Genomic DNA, 25,730 nt, shown 5'->3' on the forward strand with positions numbered 1-25,730 from the left:
AAATTAATTACAAAGATCTAAATCAACAAAATAAATATTTAAATTCGAATAAAAAAAACCATTTCAAAACAACAACATCAAGATTAACAACAACATCTAATTATTCAAATAACTACCTATATTCGGATTATAAAAAATCCATATAAAATCAAGTGAACAAATACTCAAAAATCAAAATCTATATTTTCTTCTTCGCACATCATAATTTCATTAAAATCAACATCTAAAATCTAAATCGGGCGGAAAATCCATTAAAAAATCAACTACAAACATTAAAAATAAGACATGAACACTTAACCAACGGAAATGACAGAAAACGACGAGATTTGAGTAAAAATGAACATCTAGCGGACAACAAATGAAGATCTCGCGCGAGATCGAGGGAGACGCGATAAATATGGCGAGATTTCGCTAGATTTAATACACTTCACGAGATATTCATCTATCCCTCTCGCGTTTCTTAAAAACGCGAGATCTCGCGTGAGATACTCTCATCTCGCACGAGCTTTTAATCCATGTTCGAGAGTGAGAGGCCATAGGAAGGGATTAAGAGCTTTTATTTGGAAAAATGATATGAAATAGCCAATTCAAACTATGACTTTTGCAAAATAGCCATAGTTTCATTAGGTATAGCAAAATAGCCAATTGAGAATTGAGATTAAATTTTAATCCAGCCTTCATAAAACTTACATTCTGTCTTTATAGTTCGTTGGGATTAAAGTTAATCCAGCCTAGATTAATCTTACTTGGGCTAGTTTGTTTATAGTTGGCAAACTATGATTATTTTGCAAAAGCTTAAGTTCTATTTGGCTATATAGCCGCTTGATCATTTTTTTTTTTGTTTTTTTCTTTATTTTTTTTTTTGTAATATTAGAGTTGAGAATATTTTGTAATTTAGTGATTAAAAATCTGTTGTACAAAAGACACTAGAAGAAAAAATGTGAGCCATTAGATTGTAGTCTTTCGTATCTGATGGATATGATTTATTGGATATTTGAATTGAACTTTCAAGTTTTGAATAAAAGTTTGAAAGCTGGCAATGGGAAACCTTTTTCCCGGATGGTAGACTTTTCCAATTATTGTTTTATTAACACAAGAGACAAGAGTAGTGAAAAAAAAAAAAATAAATAAATAAAGAGAAAAAAATCCTAAATGTGGGACCTACAAGAAACGTTACGAAACGTAGAGAAACCCATTTCCCGCTTCGATTTAGGTTTTGGCGCCACAGCTCATCTCTCTCTCTCTCTCTCTCTCTAGCACACACAAAACCCTAGAAATCGCGACGACGGAGAACCTAATTCCACGATCACCGTAGCAACCATGACCGAAGTGATCTCTCTCATGGACATCGACGAAGACGAAAACGGTAACGCCGGTGGGTCCGCCGGCCTCGGCGAGAAGGGTAAAATCGTCGCCGTCTCGAACTCCGACGGTAAAGCCACGCCGTGGGTCGAGAAGTATCGCCCTCAGTCCCTAGCCGACGTCGCAGCTCACCGAGACATCGTCGACACCAGTTAGTTCTATTTCCTCTCTATATTAGTATTTCGGACTTTGCTTCTGAGTTTCCGTTTGGTTGTCGATAGAGTTTTAGGGTTTTTGCGTTACGGAGTTTTCGTTCGGCCTCTCCTTCAGATTTCCTGTTTGGTTTGTTTTAAGTTGATTGCGCTTCGGTCTGCTTGTTTCCCGAGAAATTCGATTTTGGGGAATGCCAGATTTAGGTTGTTTCTCAAAATTGTGTTTCGAATGAATGAACGAACAGTTGATAGGTTGACTGGAGAGAACAGACTGCCTCATCTTTTGCTGTACGGCCCACCCGGAACTGGGAAAACTTCGACCATTCTCGCGGTGGCTCGAAAGCTGTATGGGGCACAATACCACAACATGATTCTGGAGCTGAATGCGTCTGATGATAGGGGAATCGATGTCGTGCGACAACAGATCCAAGATTTCGCGAGCACTCAAAGCTTCTCATTCGGGTATTTATTTCATTTCAATGTTCCGTTGATGATAATACTCTTTTTGTTTTGTTTTTCGACTTTTTCTCTATATCCGTTGCAACTTTTTTTTTTTATGATGACGGAGAATCACTATGGAGTACAAAGGATTTTTAATAAGTAGGTTTTTGACAGCCCAAAGTCATCGGTGAAGTTGATTTTGCTTGATGAAGCAGATGCCATGACAAAGGATGCACAGTTTGCTCTGCGAAGAGGTATTGTAAACTGTTTTTAATTTAGTCTTTTCAACTTTGTAGAAGGTCTTCAAATCTTTTATGTTCTGTCCTAAATATATGTTTGTGGTGCAGTGATAGAGAAATACACAAAGAATACAAGATTTGCTCTTATCTGCAATAACGTTAACAAGATTATTCCAGCACTGCAATCGAGATGTACTCGTTTTAGATTTGCTCCCCTTGATTCCATACACGTCTCCGAGCGACTCAAACATGTCATCAAATCTGAAGGGTAAGCATTAATAATAGCAAATGTTGCGTTTGGTTTGACTAGAGTATTTGTAATAATATTTAAAAGGCATTTAAGACTTGCATTTTTTTTAAATTTGTAAAGTGCACTTTGTCTGGGAAAATCCTCTTGTATGTACAACAGATTCAGGAAGATGCATGTTCATCTCTTCAAAATCTATTTTGTTAGATTTGCTACTGAATGAACTTGATGTCAATCTTTTAAAAACTGAAGAATCTCATGTCTTGACAATTTTTACTGTTGCAGGCTTGATGTGTCCGAGAGTGGTTTGGGAGCTCTTGTACGGCTCAGCAATGGCGACATGAGAAAGGCTTTGAATATCTTACAGGTATTCTACATATCTTTTCCTGATTAATGTTTCCGTTGTTTTCTTCTCTTCCATAATTAATGCCACTGGTTTATATATCAGCTTCTTAGAGTACAATTTAGAAACTTATTGATGCAATGGAACACTGAAATTATCAGCGAGTCAAACACAACCTCCCTTGTAATGACTTTGCTAAAGTAGGTAGGGAAGAGGGAAATTAAACTGCCAATTCAGAAGTCATAACTTAATGGTCCAGTTTCTAGTCATAATCCCTGAACTTTTATGATTGTGCTATCCTTTCTTTGGAGCATTTTGGCCTCAAATATTATCAAGATATTTAGTTAGTAAATATGTTTGAGTAGTTTAGGTGTTAATTTTTTTATTGAAAAACTTTTTTTTTTCTTTCAAAAAGGACCAATAGAGCTACTAAATCAATAGGTTGGTAACTAAAATGCTCCAAAAAAAGGTTAGTGACTAAAATAGCTAATCACAAAAGTTTAGGGACTATTATGCGCCAAAAAGGTATTTTTAAAATGAACTTAATGGAGGAAAGTATCGGTGGAAAACTCTGAATGCTGAATTTATCACGTGATAATGCTGACTTTTTTTTTTATTGTACACAGTCAACACATATGGCTTCACAAAAGATAGCAGAAGAGGAAGTATACCTTTGCACTGGGAATCCATTACCCAAAGACATAGAGCAAATATGTTACTGGCTTTTGAATGAACCTTTTGCAGAGAGCTTTAAGAGTAAATAACAACTTTGGTTAATGGTTAATTTTCTAATTACCTAGTTATAATGTTCTCTGTAGTTTTCCCCTCGCATTGATTTTGTACTGTCATCGTCACAGGAATATCTGATATGAACGCAAGGAAAGGGTTTGCTCTCGTAGACATTGTCAGAGAAGTGACGATGTAAGTCTTATGCCTTAAGTGGCTTTATCCTCCTTGTTTTTCTCTTGACATGATTATTTTGCCATGTTGTTTTAACAGGTTTGTCTTCAAGATAAAGATGCCATCAGATGTTCGGGTTCAGTTGATTAATGATTTGGCAGATATAGAGTAATGCGATAAGCTATTTTCATAATTCTTATTCACTCTACATAGCTTGGCCTATAAATCCAGTCACTCCATCCCATGAAATGTTTCTCATTGCTGCTCTTTTAAGTGATTCAATAACCTTAGTTCAGTACATACAGGATTGTATTCAATATTCCAAAGCTTCATTTACTGTTCCCTCATATTTATTTTATTTTTCCCATTTTCAGGTATAGATTGAGTTTTGGTTGCAATGACAAGATACAACTTGGATCACTCATTGCCGCGTTCACAAAAACTCGAGCTTCATTGGTTGCTGCTGCAAAGTAGTTAGTCGTCAAATTGTTTAATTTACGTACGTTATTTGTTTTTTCCACCTTTCCAAGTTTTTTCTAAGGCTAATGGTGTAGCTGAGTTGTTATCTCCGATTTTTTTATTGGGACACTCATCTTTGATGTCAACGTGCTGATGAAGAAGATGTTGGGGTAGGTAGTGAAAAAAAAGGTCGGTTTGAAAGGGATACTTTACGTATTATATAGCCTGCAATATTTCAAAAAAGTTCACTGCTTGAAGAACCCCCTTTTTTTCTTCCTTAGGATAGCTGATTTTGGGCAAGCTATTTTCTAGTTTCTACGGCTCTACTATTGTGTCATAGATCGTAGTATGTGGGGGAAATGGTTAATCATTCTTTAAATCTTTCACCGGTAAATTTAGGACCAAAAAATAGTTTCTGGTCTGACATAAAAAAAATTGGAACTTTTAATTTTTTTTTATCGAATATAATTTAATTTGGGTTGAACATGTTAATTTTTATGTTAATATTCAAGATAATTTAGTCTGTTTTTAGGTATTCGCTCGTAAATTTTGTAATATATATTCAAAATCGTCAACGGTTTGATTAATCAATTATGTTAATACGGTTTGGTTTATTTAATGGTATGGTCTGGTCTTAAAATTTTGGAACTGCTGAATTGTGCGATTAGGACAGTATATATATAAACCCCAATTTTTATAAGACACTGAGAAATTTCATTAAGTGGGCTTAATAAGCCATTAAATATCAAGATTAGACCTTAATGTTTAAAAATATCTAAATATGGATTTTTGCACCGAAAATGGACAAAAATGCCCCTGTGACTATATCAGCTCATTTGAACGAGCCTTTCCCTCTCACTCTCACTTTATCACTCGCTCAAACTCTTTCAAATCCACTCAAATCCTCTCTACTTAAGCGGGTTTCAAAAGAATCATGGGTAAGATTACTAACTTAATCATTTTTACAAAGTTTATGATTGTATATGATAGAATGTAGCAAAAAAAAATCGATCAGATCTGAAAACAAAGTCCAAAATCTGGGTTTAACTTGTTTGTACGATGGTATACGATGATATACGATGAAATTTAAATTTTTGTACGATGAAATTTAGAATAAAAATTGCGTTATGTACGATGGTATACGATGTTGTACGATTCTATACGATTCTGTACGATGTTGTACGATACTGTACGATGCCGTACGATGCCTCTCTGTAAGATGATGTACGATGATGTACGATGGTGTACGATGGTATACGATGTTGTACGATGATGTACGATATAAAAGCTTATTTTGCATAGTTTGACTGTTTTTTGCAGTTTTTGTCATGATTAACGGCACTTGGGAGAAGGAAGGACACCAATGGGTTTTCACCAATGCAGAATTTCGTGCATTCGTAATTCCGAAAGAGGTAACGTACACGGAGTTAGTAGATTTCTTATACGAGAAGTTCGAGTTAGACAGATTCGCGTTCGACTTAAAACTCGAAGTCCCATACGAAGTCGGTACAATTCCAGTAGGTCCTGCCGTATTGAAGGACAATGGTGATGTTTCGCATTTTATGAAGCACAAATATCGTAATAGATTTCCACTCTGTGTAAGTTTGGTACCGAAACAGATCGAGGTCATTGCACCTATTGCGTATCGAGGACTATGTAAAGGGAAAGATGTGGAAGTTGGAATGGTGTCTCGCAATGAACCGAAGAAGAAACGGAATACTCTTGTTATCGAGGATCGACAAAAAGATCCTATAATTGAAAACAAAGACGGTGGCTGTGACGATGACTTGTTTAACGAGTACAAGGGTGCCGGAAACGGTGACGAAGTATACAGGCGTGATAGAGATTGTAATCACAACAGTGACGAATATGATGGACACAATGGTGATGAATACGAAAATGGCGAAGGTGATGAAAACGAAGGTGGCGAAGGTGATGAAAACGAAGGTTGCGATGGTGATGAAGAGAATAGTGATGGATATGACAGAGATAACAATGGTAGAGGTGAAGAATTTGAAGAATTTGCCAATCCCGAAGAATATGAAGAATTTGTGGAAACGTTTACGGTACCAACGGGTCATTGTGAACCATCGGGTCAATGTCAGCGTGAGCCTCCGATGATCGGATCACCTATCGTTCCTTATTCATGGAAAGCACCCGAGTTCAGCGCCGATGATGTTGTGAAGGAAAACCCGAGTCATTATCCAAGTCATTCTTCTACAGGTAATTTAAGTGGATTCAAATGAGATTCAAGTATAATATGAAACCACATATTGTTTAACTAACCTTTGAAAGTAACAGGTAGCTCAGAAGAAATATATATTGGGCAGCAATTTGAAAACAAGCATGAACTGAAGAAACATATCCACTTGTACGCGTTGAAACATAATTTCGAATTTAGAGTGAAATCTTCTTCGAAAAAGAGATGGTATGTTCTATGCAAAAACGAGAGATGCACATGGAGGTTGAGGGGTGTCGTGCAGTGGTCTGAGATGTGGGAGATTACGTCGTACGAGGGTAAACACTCATGTGGGCGTGTTGTTCGAACAGAGGGCCATCGAGGAGCGGCACCATGGGTCATCGGTCACGTATTTAAAGACAAGTACTCAATTAACTCTATGGCGGAGTATTCGGCGCATAACGTCAGGGAAGAAGTGAAGACAAGATGGGGTGTGAACGTATCGTATTTGAAAGCTTGGAGATCCAGAGAGAAAGCTATTGGGTACGTGCGGGGTACGCCGGAACAATCGTACCAGAAGTTACCGTCTTGGCTGTACATGTTGAAGCAAAAGAATCCTGGGACGTTAACAGACTTTGTGCGAGATGGTGATAAATTCAAGTATGCTTTCTTTTCCATTGGGGCGTGTCGTAGAGGCTTCAAAGCATGTCGGCCGGTCATAGCATTGAACGGTGCATTTCTGAAGACAAAATACGGGGGACAGTTGCTTTGCGCAATTGCAATGGATGCGAATTCACAATTATATCCACTTGCATTCGGAGTTGTAGATAGCGAGTGTCATGCTTCTTGGATTTGGTTTTTGAGAAGATTGCGAGAAGCTATCGGTGAAGACGTACCTAATTTGGCGTTCATATCCGATCGCCACGTTAGCATCATACATGGTGTCGAGGTTGTGTTTCCTGGTATCCCTCACGGAGCATGTTACCATCATTTACAACTGAATGTCCAACACAAGTTCAAGACAGACCATTGTCGCTTTGAACTTTACGATGCGGCTTACGCCTTCAGTAAAACAGCATTCGAAGCTAATTTTAGACAGTTGAGACGTAAGGATGTCGAGATGGCAAAGTATCTTGAAGAAGTTGGTGTCGATCGGTGGGCCAGAGCTTTCTTTCCTGGAAAACGGTAAGAGTCTAGAACTTCTTTTGTACTGAATTTTTTATGTCGTTGATTATATAAATCAAGTATGTTTTATATAGGTACGACCTAATGACGAGCAACAACGCAGAAAGCTTCAACAACAAAACAAGGAATGCGAGGACGTTTCCCATTACGACGTTGCTCGAGTTTATTCGATTCACACTCCAAACTTGGTTTTTTGAACGAGAAGAGATAGCGAACAAGTTGAACACAAAATTGACACCAACGTGGCAAAATGATCTCGCACAGCTAAATAATAAGGCACAGTTCGTCAATGCGTACGGACTTGGTCTATATGAATGTCATGTCAAAGACGTAAGAGGTGATTTCGATGTAGACCTTATGGCGAAGACGTGCACTTGCGGACTACCACAACAATTGAATATCCCGTGCGAGCATTCTATCGCAGCAGCCCAACATCGAAGCGTGGACGTGTACTCGTTATGCAGTGACTTTTATTTGAAGGAGACGTGGATTGAGATGTACAAGGAAGCCATATATCCGGTTGGCAATGAAGATCAATGGGATGTCCCGGATGAGATAAAAAACATGAAAGTTTCGGAACCCGTTGAAAAGAAGCAAGCCGGTCGACCGAAGAAAAGTAAACAAGGAAGAAGAAGAATTAATCGATACCCATCTCAAGGCGAAAAGATTGTCGTGCAGCGAAAATGCGGGAAATGTGGTGGTAGGGGACATAACAGAAAAACATGCACTTGGAGGAATTAAAACTTTAGACTTTGTGTGTTATTTATATTTTTAAGTTTAAAACTTTAACGTTTATTTGAGTCACCTTTTTATCTTGTTTAATGGAGTGTCATCCGTCTCATGGACCTTTTTATACGGGACAATTAGGCTAGTAGCTCAATAGACCACTATCCTTTTAAAAATTGGCAAAGTTTCATTTTATTAAAAAAATAGCTCACCAGTTCGAAGTAACTGAATTTAACTATTTTAGTTAATTTAATTTAATTCAGCTTAGTGAGCTATTTTTCTTTTTAAATAAAAGGAAACTTTTGCTAGAATCTAAAAAAAAAACTAGAATATTGATTATTTGTAACAAACTATCCTAATCTAGAATGAACAAGTTAGTTACACAATATCCTAATCCTACATGAAGCTATGATGGAAAAGCAAGCTTGTCAGTGGCGTCAAGATGCAACTTTAGTTCTTTATAAATGTCTCGAGTTCTAAACCCTTTGTGAATGTGTGAATTTTTGATGTTTTTTTTTGTGAATCTCTTTAATTGAATTACATGTTTATAAGGTACAATAAAAAACACAATAGTCAACAAACCATCTCGATAATATGTTTATAGGGTACTATTACATAGAAAACCAAAAAGATAAAAAATAAACATCCGAAAATACAAAATCACGGGATAAGGTGGTTGTAGAATAAGTCCACGCACCATTTCTTCCTGAACGTTCTCATATTCTCACTTTGAAGAGTGTCAAATGATTCGTTCAGTACTACGTGCTCGACATACTTCAATGCGAACATCCCGCAATCACCGCTACAACACAAGAATAAGTAAAAGAAATTGTCACAAATAGTTGAAACATAACTTGAAAAAAAGAACAAACTTCTAAAATAACTTGTCAATTAAAACTTGTAAAAAAAAAAAAAAAAAAACTTCTAAAATAACTTGTCAATAAAAACATGATTGTTTAGAGAAAGTTGTCAAAAAAAAGTTCAAATAACTTGTCATTAAAACTTGTAAAAAAAAAAAAAAAAACTTCTAAAATAACTTGTCAATAAAAACATGATTGTTTAGAGAAAGTTGTCAAAAAAAAGTTCAAATAACTTGTCAATTAAAACTTGTAAAAAAAAAAAAAAAAAAACTTCTAAACTAACTTGTCAATAAAAATATGATTGTTTAGAGAAAGTTGTCAAAAAAAAGTTCAAATAACTAGTAAAATAACTTGTCAATTAAAACTTGTAAAAAAAAAAAAAAACTTCTAAACTAACTTGTCAATAAAAACATGATTGTTTAGAGAAAGTTGTCAAAAAAAAGTTCAAATAACTAGTAAAATAACTTGTCATTAAAACTTGTAAAAAAAAAAAAAAAACTTCTAAAATAACTTGTCAATAAAAACATGATTGTTTAGAGAAAGTTGTCAAAAAAAAGTTCAAATAACTAGTAAAATAACTTGTCAATTAAAACTTGTAAAAAAAAAAAAAAAAACTTCTAAACTAACTTGTCAATAAAAACATGATTGTTTAGAGAAAGTTGTCAAAAAAAAGTTCAAATAACTAGTAAAATAACTTGTCAATTAAAACTTGTAAAAAAAAAAAAAAAACTTCTAAACTAACTTGTCAATAAAAACATGATTGTTTAGAGAAAGTTGTCAAAAAAAAGTTCAAATAACTAGTAAAATAACTTGTCAATTAAAACTTGTAAAAAAAAAAAACTTCTAAAATAACTTGTCAATAAAAACATGATTGTTTAGATAAAGTTGTCAAAAAAAAGTTCAAATAACTAGTAAAATAACTTGTCAATAAAAAGATAATTGTTTACTTGTAAGCACATTGTGGGACCTTGTCATCGACGATCCACGTCGGCACAGTGAACTTAATTTCACCATGTTCACTTTCCCGGTAAGAGTGGGGATGGTTCTTGAAGAAACCACCTATGGCCACAACCCTAGCAAATGCTCGACTCCAAGTCTGAATAATAAACATTTTAACAATGTTAAGTAACCCTTATAATTTAATTAATTGTTGCTCTAAGGTAATAATTGTGAATAACATAACATTTTACGTACCTCCATCAGCTCAGTGAAGTCCTGTTGATGTCTCGACGACTGCATGAGATCCTTTTGGCAGTCGAAGACGGTAATGGTCCAGGCCTCGATGTCGATCCGAAATGTGAACCAATGAAGGTTCTGGAAGTTCACGACGAACATGATCTCTCGAGCACCATCCCAAGGCAAAATATCGGCGTCCCTATACCCAGTCATCGGGCTAATAGTTGCCCTCATGTCCCAGTCCACGGGTTCGGGCTCTGCTCCCAGTTCGATGGCCTTGTTGATGTTCGCTTCTTCCGTTCTGAATCGGCCGTACACGTGCTGGACCCACCGACAATCCATGATTCGGACGTCTTGCCGATAACCGTCGAGACCTCGTTGGCGAGCCCGAACCATGTGAATCATAGCATCAATATGCTGAGACATTACAAACATATAGCGTTATTTTAAATTGATTGGAAAAAGTGAAATTATATAATAACGTACCGAATCATGTAGCCATTTGGTTTCTGTCAATATCGTGTCGAAGAAAATCGTGTCTGCGTCGCACGTCTTCAGTCGAACAGACTCCATGAATTTGCCGTCCCACTTTTTTATCCGCAACCACTTAACGAAATTATCAAACTCTTTTTGCTTCGCGTCCTTCAACGGCTTGAACTTGGGGATCGGCTTTTCCAAATACTTGGGCCTCGTCGGATCAGTGAATTCGGACCAACGCGACGTCTTCTGTCGCACTTGCCGATCTGGACGTGCCGGAGTAAGCTGTGCCTTCTGTCTTTTCCTTAGAGGAGTTGTGAGCGGGCGTAGCTTATCCGAAATGTCTTCTCTACGAGGACTCGACGAAGACGTCGACAACCTGGGAGAAGTCACCGGCCTGATCTCCGATCGCTTCGACGACTCGCGATGCGTTGAAGATGGCTTCTTCGACTTCTTCGATGACTCGCGATGTGTAGAAGACGGCTCTGACTTCTTCGATGACTCGCGATGCGTAGAAGACGGCTCTGCCTCATGCGATGGAGACGCCGGCTTTTGACTAGCCGCCGGAGGAGGAGGAGGGGTCCGGCGTTTACGACCATCATCTTGGGTCGTGGGAATTTCACCCCCAGGCAAGCCCGTTGCGTCCTCGAACAAAATGTTCAGCCTCCTCCACATAGAAAGCTGAAAGTCAAAGTAATAAAATATGTCACAAAATTTAAACTTGTCAAAAAAATTTAAACTCAACTCTAAAATTTAAACTTAAGTCTAAAACGTTAAATTATATTTAAACTTAACTCTAAAACGTTAAATTATATTTAAACGTAACTCTAAAACGTTAAATTAAATTTAAACTCAACTTTAAAACGTTAAATTAAATTTAAACTCTACTTTAAAACGTTAAATTATATTTAAACTTAACTCTAAAACGTTAAATTAAATTTAAACTCAACTTTAAAACGTTAAATTAAATTTGAACTCTAACTTGTCTAACACTCATGCGCTCAACTCTACGGCCGGTCGTGGCAAGAGAACGTAAGACTATCCCTTGTGACTGAATCATTCGTTTTTGGGATGCTAGCAGTTGTTCTTGAGATGCTCGCAGTTGTTCTTGGGAAGCTCGCATTTCTCCCCACATTTCCCGTGTTATGACAAAGGCCTCGGGAATGTCGGCGCGAGAGGTCGCTGTAGGCCTCGATCCCATTGCGGGAGTGGTCGGACTAGCAAGACGAACACGTGGAGTGTCTGACACGTGTTCGTCGTCGGAGTCTCCGACGATGGCATCTTCTGCAACAGTCGCGACTCGATCTATTTCTTCTTCGATGTCTCGCGGCTCTGTCGCATCTTCGCCCTCGACGTCTATGGGATACAGACATTTGCTCGTCTGTGTCTCGAGGAGAGTGAACATTTCTTTCTCTGGTGCCCTTGGTCTCAGCATTTGAAGAACACCCACCTACAATACATTAATAAACGTTACCAATATTCCAAAATAATGTAAAATACATTAATAAACGATAAATAATAAAAAGTTACCGTTTTTTTATTCAAGACCGCCTCGATGTCTTTGCCCATTATGAGCACATTACTAGACCACGAGTGCATCCGGGGCACACGAATCCCCTGGTTCGACCCGAACCTCATCCCGATCTCTGGGATAGCCTCGTACGCCCAGTAATGAAGGGTATGGAGATTACCCGTCAATGTGTACTTGGCCTCTTTCTGTGCCACATCTGGCTTGTCCTTCAACTTCTTTTGCAGCGTTTCGTGATAACGCCGTAGGTTCACCGACAAGCTGGAATACGTCTCTGCCCAACTCAAATTTCCCCAAGGCATCTTGAAGAAGAATGGGAGGTCTTGAACGATGTATAGAAATTTCTGCCACCTTTCTTCGATGGCTTTGTTGGCCGGCTGCCCCAGAAGATACCCGTAGACGAATACGAGCAGCCCGAGCTTGAACGCAGCGTCAGGGCTTCGACATATGGTGAACGCGTTGATCAACGCGCTCAACTTGCTTCCGGCAACGCCGTTCAAGTGATCCGTGATCAATCCATCGTTCTTTCGCTCGTCTTGTTCGGCTTTGGTCGGACCGTCTTCATAAGTCATCCCCGAGACGAGTGCGTACTCGAGGCGTCCAAATCGTACCCGTTTGCCTCCGATACCAAAATGTATCTCGCCGCGTACCGTCGCCTCGATCTTCTTCTGAAGGAGAGTATGTACGAGCACCGGTGAGAAACCAAGCTCGCTCTCCGTAAAAAATTGCTCGAACGGAGTCCCGAGGATTCTTTCTTTTATCCCGAGCTCATCGAATCTACTCCGTACAAGCTTCAAGATCCCCGTCCCACCGTACGTGATACGCCCCGGGAATGAGACGTTGTACATGTAGTTCAAATTGTCCTAAAAAAACAACAAAATTAGGTCAGAAATTAAAAACATCGTACAGGATCGTACAGTATCGTATATCATCGTAAAACAAGAAATTAAATTTTTTAAAAACATCATCGTATAGCATCGTACAACATCGTAAGACAAAAATTTATTTTTTTAAAAAACCATCGTATAGCATCGTATATCATCGTACAGCATCGTAAAACAAAATAATTAATTTTTTTTAAAAACCATCGTACATAATCGTACAGAATCGTACAGCATCGTACGACACTTTTTTTTAAAAAACATAAACCCATCGTACACCATCGTATCGCATCGTACAGACCTATGCATTTCATCGTACGACATCGTACAGCATCGTACGACATCGTACGATGCATGAATATCATCGTACACTGCCCCCAATTTTTAACCCTAACTTTCTAAATCCGATCAAAAACAGCTCAAATAACCACAAATCAGATAAATCCTAAGTCCTAATACCTATTCTGACTATTTTTTATGAGATTTAACAAGAAATTAGTTGAAAAACTCACCTTTTTCGACGTTTTGAGATGTCGGGATTTCTGAGCATCACCGCCGCCGGATCTCGAAGAATTTCCATCGTACGCCATCGTTATCTATCGTACCGACTCGTACAAGATCGTCTGCCGTCGTACCGACTCGTACACAATCGTAGAGTTTTTTTTTTTAGTGAGCGAGAGAGAGATGAGTTGTTTTCGGGGGGAATGAGACTGAGTTGAGATTCAAATAAGTTATAAGGGCATTTTTGTCCGATTATGGTACAAAAGTCCATTTTGGGATATTTTTCAATATTAGGGTCTAAATGAGATATTTAATGGGTTTTTAAGCCCACTTAATGAAATTTCTTAGTGATTAACTATAAGCTTGTTTAAATTGAATACCATTTCTCATTTTCTTATTTCCATCATTAAAATGTAAAACAAAAACAAAAGATTTACAAAAATGACAAATGCTCTTCTACAGTTACAGACGGCCTAGGTCTTGGCTGGAAGCCAAGCACTTTGTCTTGTATTTAATCTTATATTTTCACCTTAACATTATTAACATATGGAGAACAAAAAATAAAAGCCATCGATTTCTTTGTGAAAACAAAATGATTGAACCTCTTGTTTAGCATGCTGTCACGGTACTCAAATGGGAAACTGCCAAGTAAAATAGCGGGGAGATAAAGGAATAATTTCCATACGAGCCAATTGCCGTTGCAGATGATTCTATTCCAAAAGAAACATACATTTACAGCCCTATTTACGGCATTAAAAAAACAGGGCATAACTTAATGTAGAAAAAATAAATTACTTCCCTCCCCAGGATGTGTTATGCTTCTTCGCTTCCTGGTTTCTCTGAGAAGCTACCATCTACAGAGACTTTACATATACAAACAAACTTCCTATTATCTTTGGAAATCCCTGTCAATGATGCTTTTCGGTTCTTTTTTTCTCCTTTATCTCACTCCAAGTTGATGGAACATAATTTACACTTGCAACTCAAGCGGCTTCGCCGTTGGGGCTTACAAAACTGATACTTAGACGACCCCCGTAACTACAACGCTTACCAAATTCATTGGCTCAGTTTCGATAAATATCACCAGTAGTGCCCTGTGGGCATGTTTGCTACCCCGGCTTTTACTGGATTCCTGACATGGGTTTCCCGTGATATTTCACGTACCTTCTTCATCTGATATTCTGTTGGACCATATGATCTCGATTTCTAAAGTGCGAGAGGACCCATCTTTGTTGGCATCATGGTTAAGGCTAAACAGCCCACTATACACTCCTTCCGAGACGACTTTATCGATTTGGATGGTCACTTTTCCCAAAGTATTCTGTCGGAAGGTCGGTTGTCAAGATGATGGAGAGCGAATTTCAAGAACACGTAGTGTAAATTGAAGGAAGAAACTGACAGAAAATAATGCTACGTTTCCAATCCAACACATAAGATGAGACGGGGATTATTTACCTTTCCGAAAGTGTTTTTGCTTTTGCAAACGATGTGGAGCTTTTGTCCCTTTGGAGGTACATCAAACGCCCACGTAAAGCCTTCTTCCCATTCTGGAGATGTACTGTGGTTCACTACCTGATAAGGTTAACACCAATGTTATAACAACGCAACAGTGTGTGGTATCACAAGTCATTGTAAATACTGCAAAATTCAGTCCAGCTATACAAGGGAATTCAATGTGAAGAGAACTTTTATGTGTTTCTTCAGGGTCAAAATTTCTGCAAGATTCAAGTGTTGCGCATTCAGTACGTCCATACATATTACTGTTTCATCATCATTTCTCTTCCAATATATTAGTAATTTTTTTCGGCGCCACAACTATGAACTATTCCTACTACCAACCATTCCCATTGTGTGCATTTTATCAAACTTCTCGTAATAAATGTATTACCTTGGTTTGTCGAGCAGGCCCGTTGCCTATTGTCAGTCTACAAAAAGCATTTGTGCTTCCCATTGCCTGCTTCAGGTTGCTCCCGCGCCGGATTGTAACAGTCAAGCAACCCGGCAAGCAATGCAACAAGCTGTCCGCTCTATCATGGAAGCTTGGAGGGCAAGTCTTCATGAGCAACTGGAGGGTGGGAATGGCTTCCGCAGCTATCATGGACTGAGATTTCGCTACATCTATCGGCATGGTTGCCCAAGATTGTTTCAGCAAGCACAGGGTGTCCAACACAGATTCCTGAGCTGCTTCGGTGCCAGATTTCAAAACTCCTATCAGATTGGGAATGCATAGAGTAGCCGCCTCGGAGATGTGTAGCTTAGGGAAGTTGGCAAATATAACGTTCAAGGTTCTCAAGACCTCTTCATTGATAGTTGCCGAGGACCACAACTCTCTTTCTAGCGCAGCTGCATATATTAGACCACACTAGAATCAGTTTCTTCATTTAAAAAAAAAAAGAAAAGAGAGAGAGAGAGAGAGAGATAAAGATGATAAAGTTGTTGCATAGTAAAACATTTCTCATTCCTTGTAAAAAAAAAATTATAAACAAGATTACTGTAATGGAAGCTACTTAACATGATTGGGTAATATACAATAAAGAGGTTTAAAAGAAATTAATGAATGAGTTATCACTTGGGTACACATCATTGTAGCCAATAAAGTGTTTTTTTGGCAATTACCTGTCAAAGATCTGATCAGCTCATTCGACACGTATTCTTGGAGGGTGTGATTAGAGAATAAAAATTTGATAAGCAACGCTGCTTGTGCGGACACTTCCGGATTGGGTGACAGTAGCAACTCCTGAATGATCAGAATGCCACCTGCTTCTGCAACAGCTCTCCTGTTAGTTCTACTGCGCATCACAAAATTCTGCAGCGCGCAAATTGCCACCATTTTCATATCCTCCGTTGGCTGATCTTCAAGCAAACCTATCAACGCACGACAAGCTGAAACCGAATCGCTAGCTCTGGCGAGCACCTCGTGCTGGGACAGGTCTCCGAGGGCTAAAGCTGCAAGAAGCTTACCAGATTGCGATCTGGTTTGCGGATCCAGCAAATACTGGGACAACGGTGCAATTGCATACTTAGAAACCTTCATCTCTCGGATTCTCACGTTATTGAACAGTCCCTCGAGCAACCGTCCTGATGGCTCTTCGCACTGATGAGATCTCAAAAGGTCCAGCAGGGCGTCAATTGCTCCGGCTTCAGTCATTTGAATGGCGCTCAAGGCGTCACTTCTTTCGTGAACGATCAAGGCGTTGAGAGCCACGGTGATGGTGCTCTCGAGCGTTGAGTGCAACATTTTCACAAGAACAACCACGGGAACTTTGAAATAGTACTCGGCGTTGAAGCGTAAAACGGTGGAGAGAACCAACGCTGCCGATTCCCAGAGTTCATGGGGTGGCTGTGGGTCGTCCTGAATGATCACCTTTGCGAGCTCAAAAATACCTCCGGCATCAGCGACTGCCTTTGGCCAGCTCTTGGAGATTTTTTCCAACGCCTTAATCGCAGTTTGTTGTAAACTTAATATTCCGATCCCAGCTAGCTGAACCAGAGGCACCACGGCGTTCTTTGTTGTAATATCTTGCTGAAAATGTTCCTGTGCGAGAAGGTGAGAAAGTAACTCGGTACCGAGCTGTTGGATGGCTTGGGACGGCGATTCCAGAAACGAAATTAGGGGTTCGATGACTTGGCTGGGAGTGAGCTTTAAAGTTGCAAGGCTTTGTGGCTTCTCCAGTATATTTACAAGTGCCTGCAATGCGCTGTGCTGTCCCCACAAACTGAAATCGGACCGAAGCAAAACCAGGAAAAGGGGTTCAACTATATTTGCAGCAGCTGAACTTCTGGCAATCGCACTACTATTTGTCAAAATACGGAAAAGTTCCGCTATAGAGGAGCATACTGAAATGGGCACTGAAGGTAGTAGCTCAAGACACTTATCGATGATACCAGCATTGACCATATCCAATTTGCATGGGGTCCGGTCTTTCCCCAACTTAATGAGAGAGCAAACACTAGCCTCGATCAGTTGATAGTTTGTGCCAGAAACTAAGCCGACAAGAAGGTCCACTACATCAAATGCCGATGCTAGCTCCACCAGTGGTTCGTCGTCCAACAATTTCTCGAAAGCACAAACTCCGGCCTCGATAGCCGTAATTGTATTAGCTTGCATCAATGATATGAAGGGCTCTATGAACTCAGAGATGATGGGATTCGATCTGACTTTGCTGTTGTTTAACAGGATAAAACAGAACTGTGCAGCATTTCTCTTCAATTCCAAGGATGATGCAGAGCACAGTATCTTATACAGGCTCTCGAGTGGGTTGGCTTCGATGTCAGCCAAAAGTGACGCTTTTGAAGAACTTCCCGAGGTCAGCTTAATCAGTCCGACAAGAGCAGCCTCTTGCTCACTCTCAGAAGCTGCATTGAGCATATCAATGAATGGTTGGACCGCTTGCCATGCTAATTCAGAGTCTCTGATGTTCTCGGCCTCAAAAAGCTCATGTAGAGCCCTGGCAGCACTGAATCTGGCACTTCTTGAACCCAAACGCAGAACAGCTATCAATTGATTTAAAGAACTAACTGATGCTTCGTTCCTGACCAGATCAGGATGGCTGAATAATATTCTCAACAATTCGGATATGCTGACCTCTGTCGAATCTTGAGGACTTAGAGATAGATATTTAGTCAGAGCATCGAGAGCTCCAGCTTCAGCCATGAGTAATTTGTTTGCATCGCTTCCATCAGCAATACGAGTCAAAAGTTTGACAGCAATAGGAGGAGCAGCAGACCTATCAGGTATCGGTCTCAAGAGATCTACTAAAAGAGGTATGGATTTACGCGTCGTGGACCCAAATCTTATATCTTCAATATCAAAAAGGTGCTCAAGAACAAGTTGATCAGGATTTCTTACCAGAGAAAACTCTTCTGATAAAGCAACAAGATTCGGCATATCAGATTCTATATAACCAATTAAGGTTATTAAGCCAGAAACAGCACCAGAATTTGCAATGGTCAGACTGATTCCTTTACTACCATTACTAACAAGACTAGCCATAGACTGGGCAGCAAAGAATCTGTCTATCATCTCCTCAGATCTCAACAAAAGAGCAAGCAAAGGTATAATGCGCATTGTTGTAGGAGATGAAACAACATTTTCCTCTTGAAACAAAACAGCCAGAAGAAGCGCACTTATCCATATGCCTTCTGTATCTTCGTATTCTGCCTGTCAAAAGAAAATACTACAAGGCTCAAGAAAAATTCATACACCAAGCTGGTTTTGCAGAGAAATATGTAATCACTGGAAGCTAAACGCTATTTTTATAAATTAACCAAAAAAAGAAACATACTTTTTACACCCTAAAAACATCAGTGTCAATATACAACTTCTCCCAAATATTCAGAAGCTAAAATTGAAGTAATAGAATGGATGTATGACGAGAAAGATCTCTGACTTGAACCGAAAATTCTTGAGATAGAACTAAGACTTTGCAAATATTTCTTGAAATAGACTTCCGGATGAAGTAGAGGCACCTTTTTTTATACTAAGAATGCAGTGGACATCAAGAAATACAGGTTTAAATTTTTTTTGTCTAGTACAAGGGTTGAATTGTTATGAGCTAGAATTTTGTTTTTAAGAAAGCCAATAGCTGGAATCTATTGTAGAGCTGCATTTGGGCTTCCTAATTTGGTGTACTGATAATTCCGCACCACCTCTAAAGTGAGGTCGTGAAAATGTTAGCTAAATTTTTTTTGTAATGCTACTTTTAACTTGATGTACTGCTAGAAAAAAAAAACAAAAAATTGGCCGCTTAAGCCACGAAAAGTGTTGCAATTTAAAATTGGCCAACGTTTTGTTAATAATCCGTAAATAGCCTAGACGCTTACGTGACGGTTCATTTAAGAAGGATTTTTTTACTGATTTGCCCTTGCTTGACCGATTTAGTAACTTATTTTTTAGGCAGTTTTTTTGTTTGAAATTTGAAAACAATTCCGGCAAGTTTAATTTTCGTGCAGGTAGTTATTATGAGCGCATATTTTTAGGTTATTAGTTTCTAATTTTGTTACAAATTATTCACTGGAAATCTGTTAATAATAATTATATTTATTGAAAATATTAATAGTTGATATTTGTTGAACTTCGTGTTATTAGTTTACACGAATAACCTGTAAATAAGTTTCGTATTTACAATGAATATACTGTAAATCAGTTTCGTATTAGGCAGTTTTTTTGTTTGAAATTTGAAAACAATTCCGGCAAGTTTAATTTTCGGCAAGTTTTAATTAAACAATATTCAATTAAGCCGAGAATTTTGAAAATCAAAATTCAAAATTTTAATTTTGAAATTGTGCAGGTAGTTATTATGAGCGCATATTTTTAGGTTATTAGTTTCTAATTTTGTTTACACGAAAATACTGTAAATAAGTTTAGTATTTACAGTGAATATTTCGTTAATAACCTTCGTATTTACAATATATATATTGTAAATAAGCCTGTAAATAAGCTTCGTATTCACCACTCGGCCTAAACTCAAAATCAACGAATACGAGGAAGAAAAGCTCGGCCTCGGGATGGTCTCTTCTCCGGTGTCTCTTCGTCGGCGGGATGGTGAATACGAGGAAGAAAAGCTCGGCCTTGGGCTGGTGCTGGTGGCCGCGCGCAGAAGAGAAGGAGGAGAAGAAGACGGCGGCGCTCGGTCTCAGCTGGATGGCGCGCGCGATGAAGAGAAGCTCGGACTCGGGCTGGTGCTGGTGGCCGCGCGCAGAAGAGAAGGAGAAGACGGCGACGCTCGGTCTCAGCGGGATGACGCGCGCGAGGAAGAGAAGCTCGGGCTCGGGCTGGTGCTGGTGGCCGCGCGCAGAAGAGAAGAAGGAGAAGGAGTGGGATTTCGTGTTTGAAATTTCTGTTTCTATGAGAGAGAAGATTACGTGATCTGTGGTTATAATTACACGGCAGTTATTGCGTTTAATGATATTAAATTTCCTGAGGTTAATGGGCGGGAAAATATAAGGGTAGTCTCGTCCTATATTAGCTGTAAATAAATCCCCCTGGCTATTTACCACTTATTAACGAAACGTTGGCTAAAAATAAATTTCCTATTTTCAGGAGGCTATTTAGCTTAATTACCCAAAAAAAAAAATAGTTTTCTACTTCATGGGTTGTCTTTAATGACCACAGTAGCATGTTCCATAGAAAGTCTTGTTCTTTTGTATACTTCTCTCTGCGCATTCAGAAACTAATGGGCTGGTCAGATGATGTAAACCCAGATATCTATATCCATCATATAGAGCAATCAAGTAGCTAAATAAAGATTAAAATTAATTTTATACCTGTGGGTTGGAAGAGTAACTAGCAAGCTTATCAGAAAGAACCTCAAGTCCACCAGCTTCTGATATCATAACTCTATTCTTCGCGTCAAATGTAGCTATTAAAGAAAGCAACCACAAAGAAACTGTACTTCCCAGTACAATGGCCGGATCTGGAACATCAAAATCATCTCCTTCCTGGAATGTTGTTCTTTCCATAAAGCCTTTAGGAGTCCTGACTTCAATTTCCAAAGAGCAGCTAGAACTTTTCTTCATCATCTCCACTAAAGAACACACAAGCGGTTTTAAATACCCAGAAACATCAAGTGCTTCCATGGACTGTTGCTTGTGCTCTTTCACGACACAAATGAGTAACGCAGCTCCTCCAACTCTCACCTCTAAACTAGATGAGTTCATTACTCTATTAGCGAGTGAACTAAGGGAACGCGATCTTGCAATCAGCAGATCGCCAAGCACAACTGGTTGATCACCACAAAGTCTCGAAAGAATTTTAATTGCCTTGTCTTGCAATGAAGGTGATCCCTCAGCCAGGCAGCGCACTAGCGGCTCTAAGCCCGAGGGAATTTCAGCTAGAGCAGAGCAAGCAGGGTATGCAACATTCACACCCTGTTTGGTCCTAGCCAAAAGTGACACCACTTCTAAGGCATCTGCAACATCAGTACCTTCCATGTCCATTGAATCTAACGAATTAACGATAGCGAGGACAGCAAAACGGCACTGGGAATTTCCCGGCAGAACATCGCCAACGGGAAAATGATTCAGTAATTGATGAAGTGCGCACGATGCGTTCTTCTTACCTTCTGAAGTTCCATCCACCAAGACTCGTGTAAGTGCAGAGACCACGTCCTCTGACAAGGCTTCTGCAGCGATATTCTGATCAGATAGAAGATTGGCCAATGCAGCAACTGCAGTTTCAGCTGCGTCGATGGAGGAGGTCTTGGCCAGATTTATTAGAGGCTTGACATCGCCCTCTGCGATGTAACACATCTTGTTGGTGGTTTTCGTCTTTGTGGGACGGGACAAAGCACCTAATGCTCGAGCAGATTGCGTAGCGACCACTTGGATCTTGCTTGTCAGTAGCTTCATGCAAGGATGCACGATCTCATCAGTCGCAAGGCTATCGCAAATATCTGGTCTTGTGCAGAACAAATCGGCAAGGACGGAAGCTGCGTACTCCTGGGTTTCTTCATTTGACGAATTAAGAACCTGGACAAGAGACCGCAAGCCTTTATTAGGCGCAGAACCCTTCTGGACGAGATCCTTTCGTGACGCCATTGTGAGAACGTGACCCAGAACTTTGATTATATGGGCCTTCGAGCTCGGAGAATCGCCAAGGAGTAAAGCTAGCAGCTGGTTGATGGTGGCTGACTCCGCTGTCCGGACAAGCTTAGTAAGCGCCATTGCTGAGGCCTCTTGCCCTCTCAGCCCACCACTCTTCAAGAGCCATAGAAATGCAGGAATTGCGCCAGCGCTTTCCACACAAGCGCGGATATCTTCGCTGTGGCAGCATAAATTCCACAAAACATGCGCCGCTTCTTCCTTTGCCTTTTGAGAGCCCGTCTCTAGTAATTGGACCAGTGGTGGAATTCCACCAGCAGCAGTAATAGCCCACTTGCTGTCGTCAACCTGGTCAGTTAAGATTGCCAGCAACTGGGCAGCGTATTCTTGATGTTGCTCACCTGATAACCCCAACAACGATATGAGTAACTGAATTCCTTCTCTCTTGCTTATCGCCTCCCAGATTCCAACATCATCACAACACAGGCATGTCAGATATGGAATCAAGTACTCTTGTGCATCCGTAGTAGCCATTGTTGCAAGTCCAATTAGAACCTTTTTCGCCTCTGCGTGATTGAGCCATCTTGAGAGATGGGCATTCCCGTATAAACTAGACATCGCCTCAAGCACGCGGTCTTGAACTAACTTATTATCACTGGGCTTGAGTAGTTTGACTAGAATATCTTCTACCTCTCTTGCATCAAAGGACTCCTCTTCAGCACCGGATTTCGGCTCAAAAACCATCAAAGTGTAGGCTAGAGCTCCGATGATATCAGATACAGGAGCAGTAAGAAAAGGGGATCGTGAGAGTTCCCCAAGATATAAAACCAACGAAGCCATTCCACCACAAATATTGGCTAAGGCTCGAGTAGCGTGCTCCTGGAGTGCCTGACCACATCCCCCATTCATACACTCCTTCGACGGAGCAACTATAGCTCCAATAAGAATCGGAATGCCATTTGTGTCCACAACTGCCTTCTTGGCCAGGGTTGACTTTGAGGAAAGTGCCTCTAGTGCATCTGCAGCACTTGCTCGCACGGAAGTATCATTTTCGCGTGAAACAAGCTGAAGCAATACTCCGACTGCACCAGAATCTATGACTTTGGGGATGCTATCACCGAAAGCCAGCATTAGACGAGCCAAGAGAGAAGCTGCATTAGACTGCGCAGTAGCATTATCAGAAGACAGTATGCTCACGATTATATCCACTCCTCCAGCCTCGAGAGTCGCCTTCCAATATCCATCCTTGTCACCACAAAGATTTCGCAGAGCCCCGGTTACGAACCCCTCCACCACCTTATCCTGGTTATTCTTTGGATTAAGTTGATCCCACAAGGTCGGTACCACTCCCTCGGTCACAAAAATCTTCATACCGACATGGTCATCGGAGAGTCCGCCAGAAGATACTTCATAAATAGCCTCCGCTGCAGCTTTACGGGCCTCGATCAATGGAGACTTTAGAAGCGATAGTAGAGGAGGAATACACCCGCCTAAGAGTACCTTCAGACGCAAGTCATCATCTTTGCACAAAACACCGAGAGTGACAGCGACATTAACTTTAGCAGCAGGGGTACCACTCCTGAGAACGCTTATGAACAGAGGCATCGCCTGGGAATGAGAACCAATGAGCATCCTCGCGTCCTTTCTTGCCTTAGCAATATCCAAAACTCGTTTTGTGACGAGTTCTTTCTCGTGCGGAGAAGATACGTTTCCATGTAATTGCTCAACATATTGAGCAACCATGGCCATTGTCGATTCTGTATCATCGGTTGCTGAATTTCCATTTGAATCCCTGTTTTTTAATACCCAGCAAAATTCATCAGTAAAACCATAATTTTGCATTCTGGAAAAGAAAAAAAAAACTACCCAAACAATATACAATAAGAAGAAGAAGAAAAAAATAAACTTGCTGACATCCCTGCTATATTTCATCGAACAATTGCAAATATGTCACTCGATAATTTTACAATAAAAATTTATAATTTTGAATCTATATAATGCTATGCTGCAATCTCTCTATCTCTCACTGATAGCAATTGAATATATAGCAAAGAACAAATTTGCCTAAATTCCAACTTCCCTAGTAAAGTTCATCTCCTATGTCAAGATCGAACGAAAGCACACAGGACCGGAAAATAAAAAGAAAATTACGAACCCAGGTGGAAAAGTAGAGGATGACGAGATAGTCTCTCGTCTGTTCGGGGAGATGGATTTCGACATTGGCACTATGCCCAACTCTGATTCCTCCTTGGTCCTGAAATTAATTCATATAGATTAAAATAATTAGCACAAACAAACAAAAATCTCTATCAAATCATATTGATATTTGTATGCAAAATCACCATACTCATTTTTTTTATATTCCATCCTATAAGTGGCAATTCACGATCACAATATCACAAAATCGTATCTCACTGACTCTCTCTTTATGATATTTAAAAATTAAACCACCCAAAAATAAAATATCGAACAGGATCGTGACAGTAAAGGGAAATTACCTCACCGGAAATGCAAATGCCAAAGAGCTCCCCTACTTAAAAATTTCGCCGAAGAATCATCGTCGCCTCTCAGCTTCACCGAATCCGGATCCAATCATCGACCAAAAAGTGACTCACTCTCAGCTATCCAGTAAATCCTAAACTCTGCACGGAAACACGAATCCGAGCAATGTTCAAGCCAAGCAACTATGACCAGATCTTTCACGAGCGTGATTAAGAAGAAAGAACGAACGACGACAAATCATGATACAGATTACTGAGCTGATTATGCTCTCACTTACCAGCCAGAACAAAAAGGTAAAATTAAACTATAATCACTTTAATAAATGAAAGGTACGAAGATCAGATCAGAGCATCGTCGCAGATATTTAGGGTAATAGAAACGTCCTTTTCCTCAAAAATGTCGAAAAAAGAGTCACTAAACCGAATTGATTAATAATTAACTTTCAACACAAAAAAAATAAACCTCGAAAATTGGCAAAGTGAAAACTAAGCAATTGCGAGCTTCGACAATGGCGGCAGAAACAGAAGATGTACCAAAGACAACGAGAGAGAAATGTGAGAGAGATTGATGAGAGAGAGAGAGATAGTGAACTGTGTCTCAGTCTTTTCCTTTGCCTTTCATGAGTTGGAAGTTTTTTTTTTTTTTTTTTTTTTTTACTACTACATTTGTGACTTGTTTCCTTCTTTTTCCTTTTTCATTTCAACATTTCTTTAGCTTTTTCTGTTAGATTAAGAGTTTATAGTTTATACAGCATAAATTCTTTTTCTTTCAATTACAATTAATTTCATTGGATATCTAAATTTGTTAAATTCAATTAATCAAAGTAAAACTCAAATATTGCAGTTCGATGTCGTAAGTTTAAGTCACAATTAAGATATAATGCTCCTTAAAAAAAATGTTATGACTTATTAGTCTTCTCATGAGTCATGACACACGTACAAGCTGCTCAAGTTTGTCTATCGCATGTTGCATACTACATTATTTGGAGCCTAATCTACATCAAATTTACGTTCATAAAAAAGATTATACAT

The 25,730-nt window shown here is 39.4% G+C and overlaps 4 protein-coding genes across 5 annotated transcripts; 2 read left to right on the forward strand and 2 right to left on the reverse strand.

The window, feature by feature from the left end:
• The first annotated feature begins 1,217 nt into the window (after window positions 1–1,217).
• Window positions 1,218–4,344, forward strand: LOC149391695 (replication factor C subunit 3). The gene is made up of 9 exons (XM_089618618.1): window positions 1,218–1,513; window positions 1,760–1,976; window positions 2,130–2,209; window positions 2,303–2,462; window positions 2,727–2,808; window positions 3,411–3,540; window positions 3,642–3,705; window positions 3,784–3,852; window positions 4,059–4,344. The coding sequence occupies exons 1-9, from the start codon at window positions 1,321–1,323 to the stop codon at window positions 4,156–4,158; spliced, it is 1,095 nt and encodes a 364-aa protein (XP_089474744.1). The 5' UTR covers window positions 1,218–1,320; the 3' UTR covers window positions 4,159–4,344.
• Window positions 4,345–7,088: 2,744 nt separating this feature from the next.
• On the forward strand, window positions 7,089–8,248 carry LOC149391696 (uncharacterized). The gene is made up of 2 exons (XM_089620042.1): window positions 7,089–7,507; window positions 7,582–8,248. The coding sequence occupies exons 1-2, from the start codon at window positions 7,104–7,106 to the stop codon at window positions 8,246–8,248; spliced, it is 1,071 nt and encodes a 356-aa protein (XP_089476168.1). The 5' UTR covers window positions 7,089–7,103.
• Window positions 8,249–11,705: 3,457 nt separating this feature from the next.
• LOC149391697 (uncharacterized) lies at window positions 11,706–13,899 on the reverse strand. Its single transcript, XM_089620977.1, has 3 exons — window positions 13,668–13,899; window positions 12,277–13,137; window positions 11,706–12,196 (listed from the first exon to the last, which is right to left on the reverse strand). The coding sequence occupies exons 1-3, from the start codon at window positions 13,743–13,745 to the stop codon at window positions 11,711–11,713; spliced, it is 1,425 nt and encodes a 474-aa protein (XP_089477103.1). The 5' UTR covers window positions 13,746–13,899; the 3' UTR covers window positions 11,706–11,710.
• Window positions 13,900–14,310: 411 nt separating this feature from the next.
• LOC149391698 (CELLULOSE SYNTHASE INTERACTIVE 3) lies at window positions 14,311–25,394 on the reverse strand. 2 transcript variants are annotated; one of them, XM_089621266.1, is made up of 8 exons: window positions 25,162–25,394; window positions 24,701–24,839; window positions 24,353–24,451; window positions 20,923–23,989; window positions 16,273–18,817; window positions 15,545–15,999; window positions 15,112–15,228; window positions 14,311–14,977 (listed from the first exon to the last, which is right to left on the reverse strand). In XM_089621266.1, exons 3-8 carry the CDS (start codon window positions 24,415–24,417, stop codon window positions 14,813–14,815), a joined length of 6,414 nt encoding a protein of 2,137 aa, XP_089477392.1. In that variant the 5' UTR covers window positions 24,418–24,451; window positions 24,701–24,839; window positions 25,162–25,394; the 3' UTR covers window positions 14,311–14,812. The 2 variants fall into 2 exon arrangements, with proteins under 2 accessions (XP_089477392.1, XP_089477391.1); XM_089621265.1 differs by having other exon boundaries at window positions 24,696–24,839.
• Between the last annotated feature and the right edge of the window lie 336 nt (window positions 25,395–25,730).

The sequence above is a fragment of the Urtica dioica genome, chromosome 7, assembly GCF_054948205.1.
Source record: "Urtica dioica subsp. dioica isolate 48M chromosome 7, U.dioica_male_clone48M_v1_H2, whole genome shotgun sequence".
Lineage (NCBI taxonomy): Eukaryota > Viridiplantae > Streptophyta > Magnoliopsida > Rosales > Urticaceae > Urtica > Urtica dioica.

Coding starts and splice junctions, on each gene's coding strand:
- LOC149391697 (XM_089620977.1), bottom strand. CDS start 13,745: ATGGCGTACGATGGAAATTCTTCGAGATCCGGCGGCGGTGATGCTCAG. Junction 13,138..13,667: donor ATCTCAAAACGTCGAAAAAG/GTGAGTTTTTCA, acceptor TTGTTTTTTTAG/GACAATTTGAACTACATGTA. Junction 12,197..12,276: donor CGGTCTTGAATAAAAAAACG/GTAACTTTTTAT, acceptor AATGTATTGTAG/GTGGGTGTTCTTCAAATGCT.
- LOC149391696 (XM_089620042.1), top strand. CDS start 7,104: ATGGATGCGAATTCACAATTATATCCACTTGCATTCGGAGTTGTAGAT. Junction 7,508..7,581: donor GCTTTCTTTCCTGGAAAACG/GTAAGAGTCTAG, acceptor TGTTTTATATAG/GTACGACCTAATGACGAGCA.
- LOC149391695 (XM_089618618.1), top strand. CDS start 1,321: ATGACCGAAGTGATCTCTCTCATGGACATCGACGAAGACGAAAACGGT. Junction 1,977..2,129: donor ACTCAAAGCTTCTCATTCGG/GTATTTATTTCA, acceptor GGTTTTTGACAG/CCCAAAGTCATCGGTGAAGT. Junction 2,809..3,410: donor AGGCTTTGAATATCTTACAG/GTATTCTACATA, acceptor TATTGTACACAG/TCAACACATATGGCTTCACA.
- LOC149391698 (XM_089621266.1), bottom strand. CDS start 24,417: ATGTCGAAATCCATCTCCCCGAACAGACGAGAGACTATCTCGTCATCC. Junction 18,818..20,922: donor GTTACTCTTCCAACCCACAG/GTATAAAATTAA, acceptor TTCTTTTGACAG/GCAGAATACGAAGATACAGA. Junction 14,978..15,111: donor GCAAAAACACTTTCGGAAAG/GTAAATAATCCC, acceptor ACCTTCCGACAG/AATACTTTGGGAAAAGTGAC.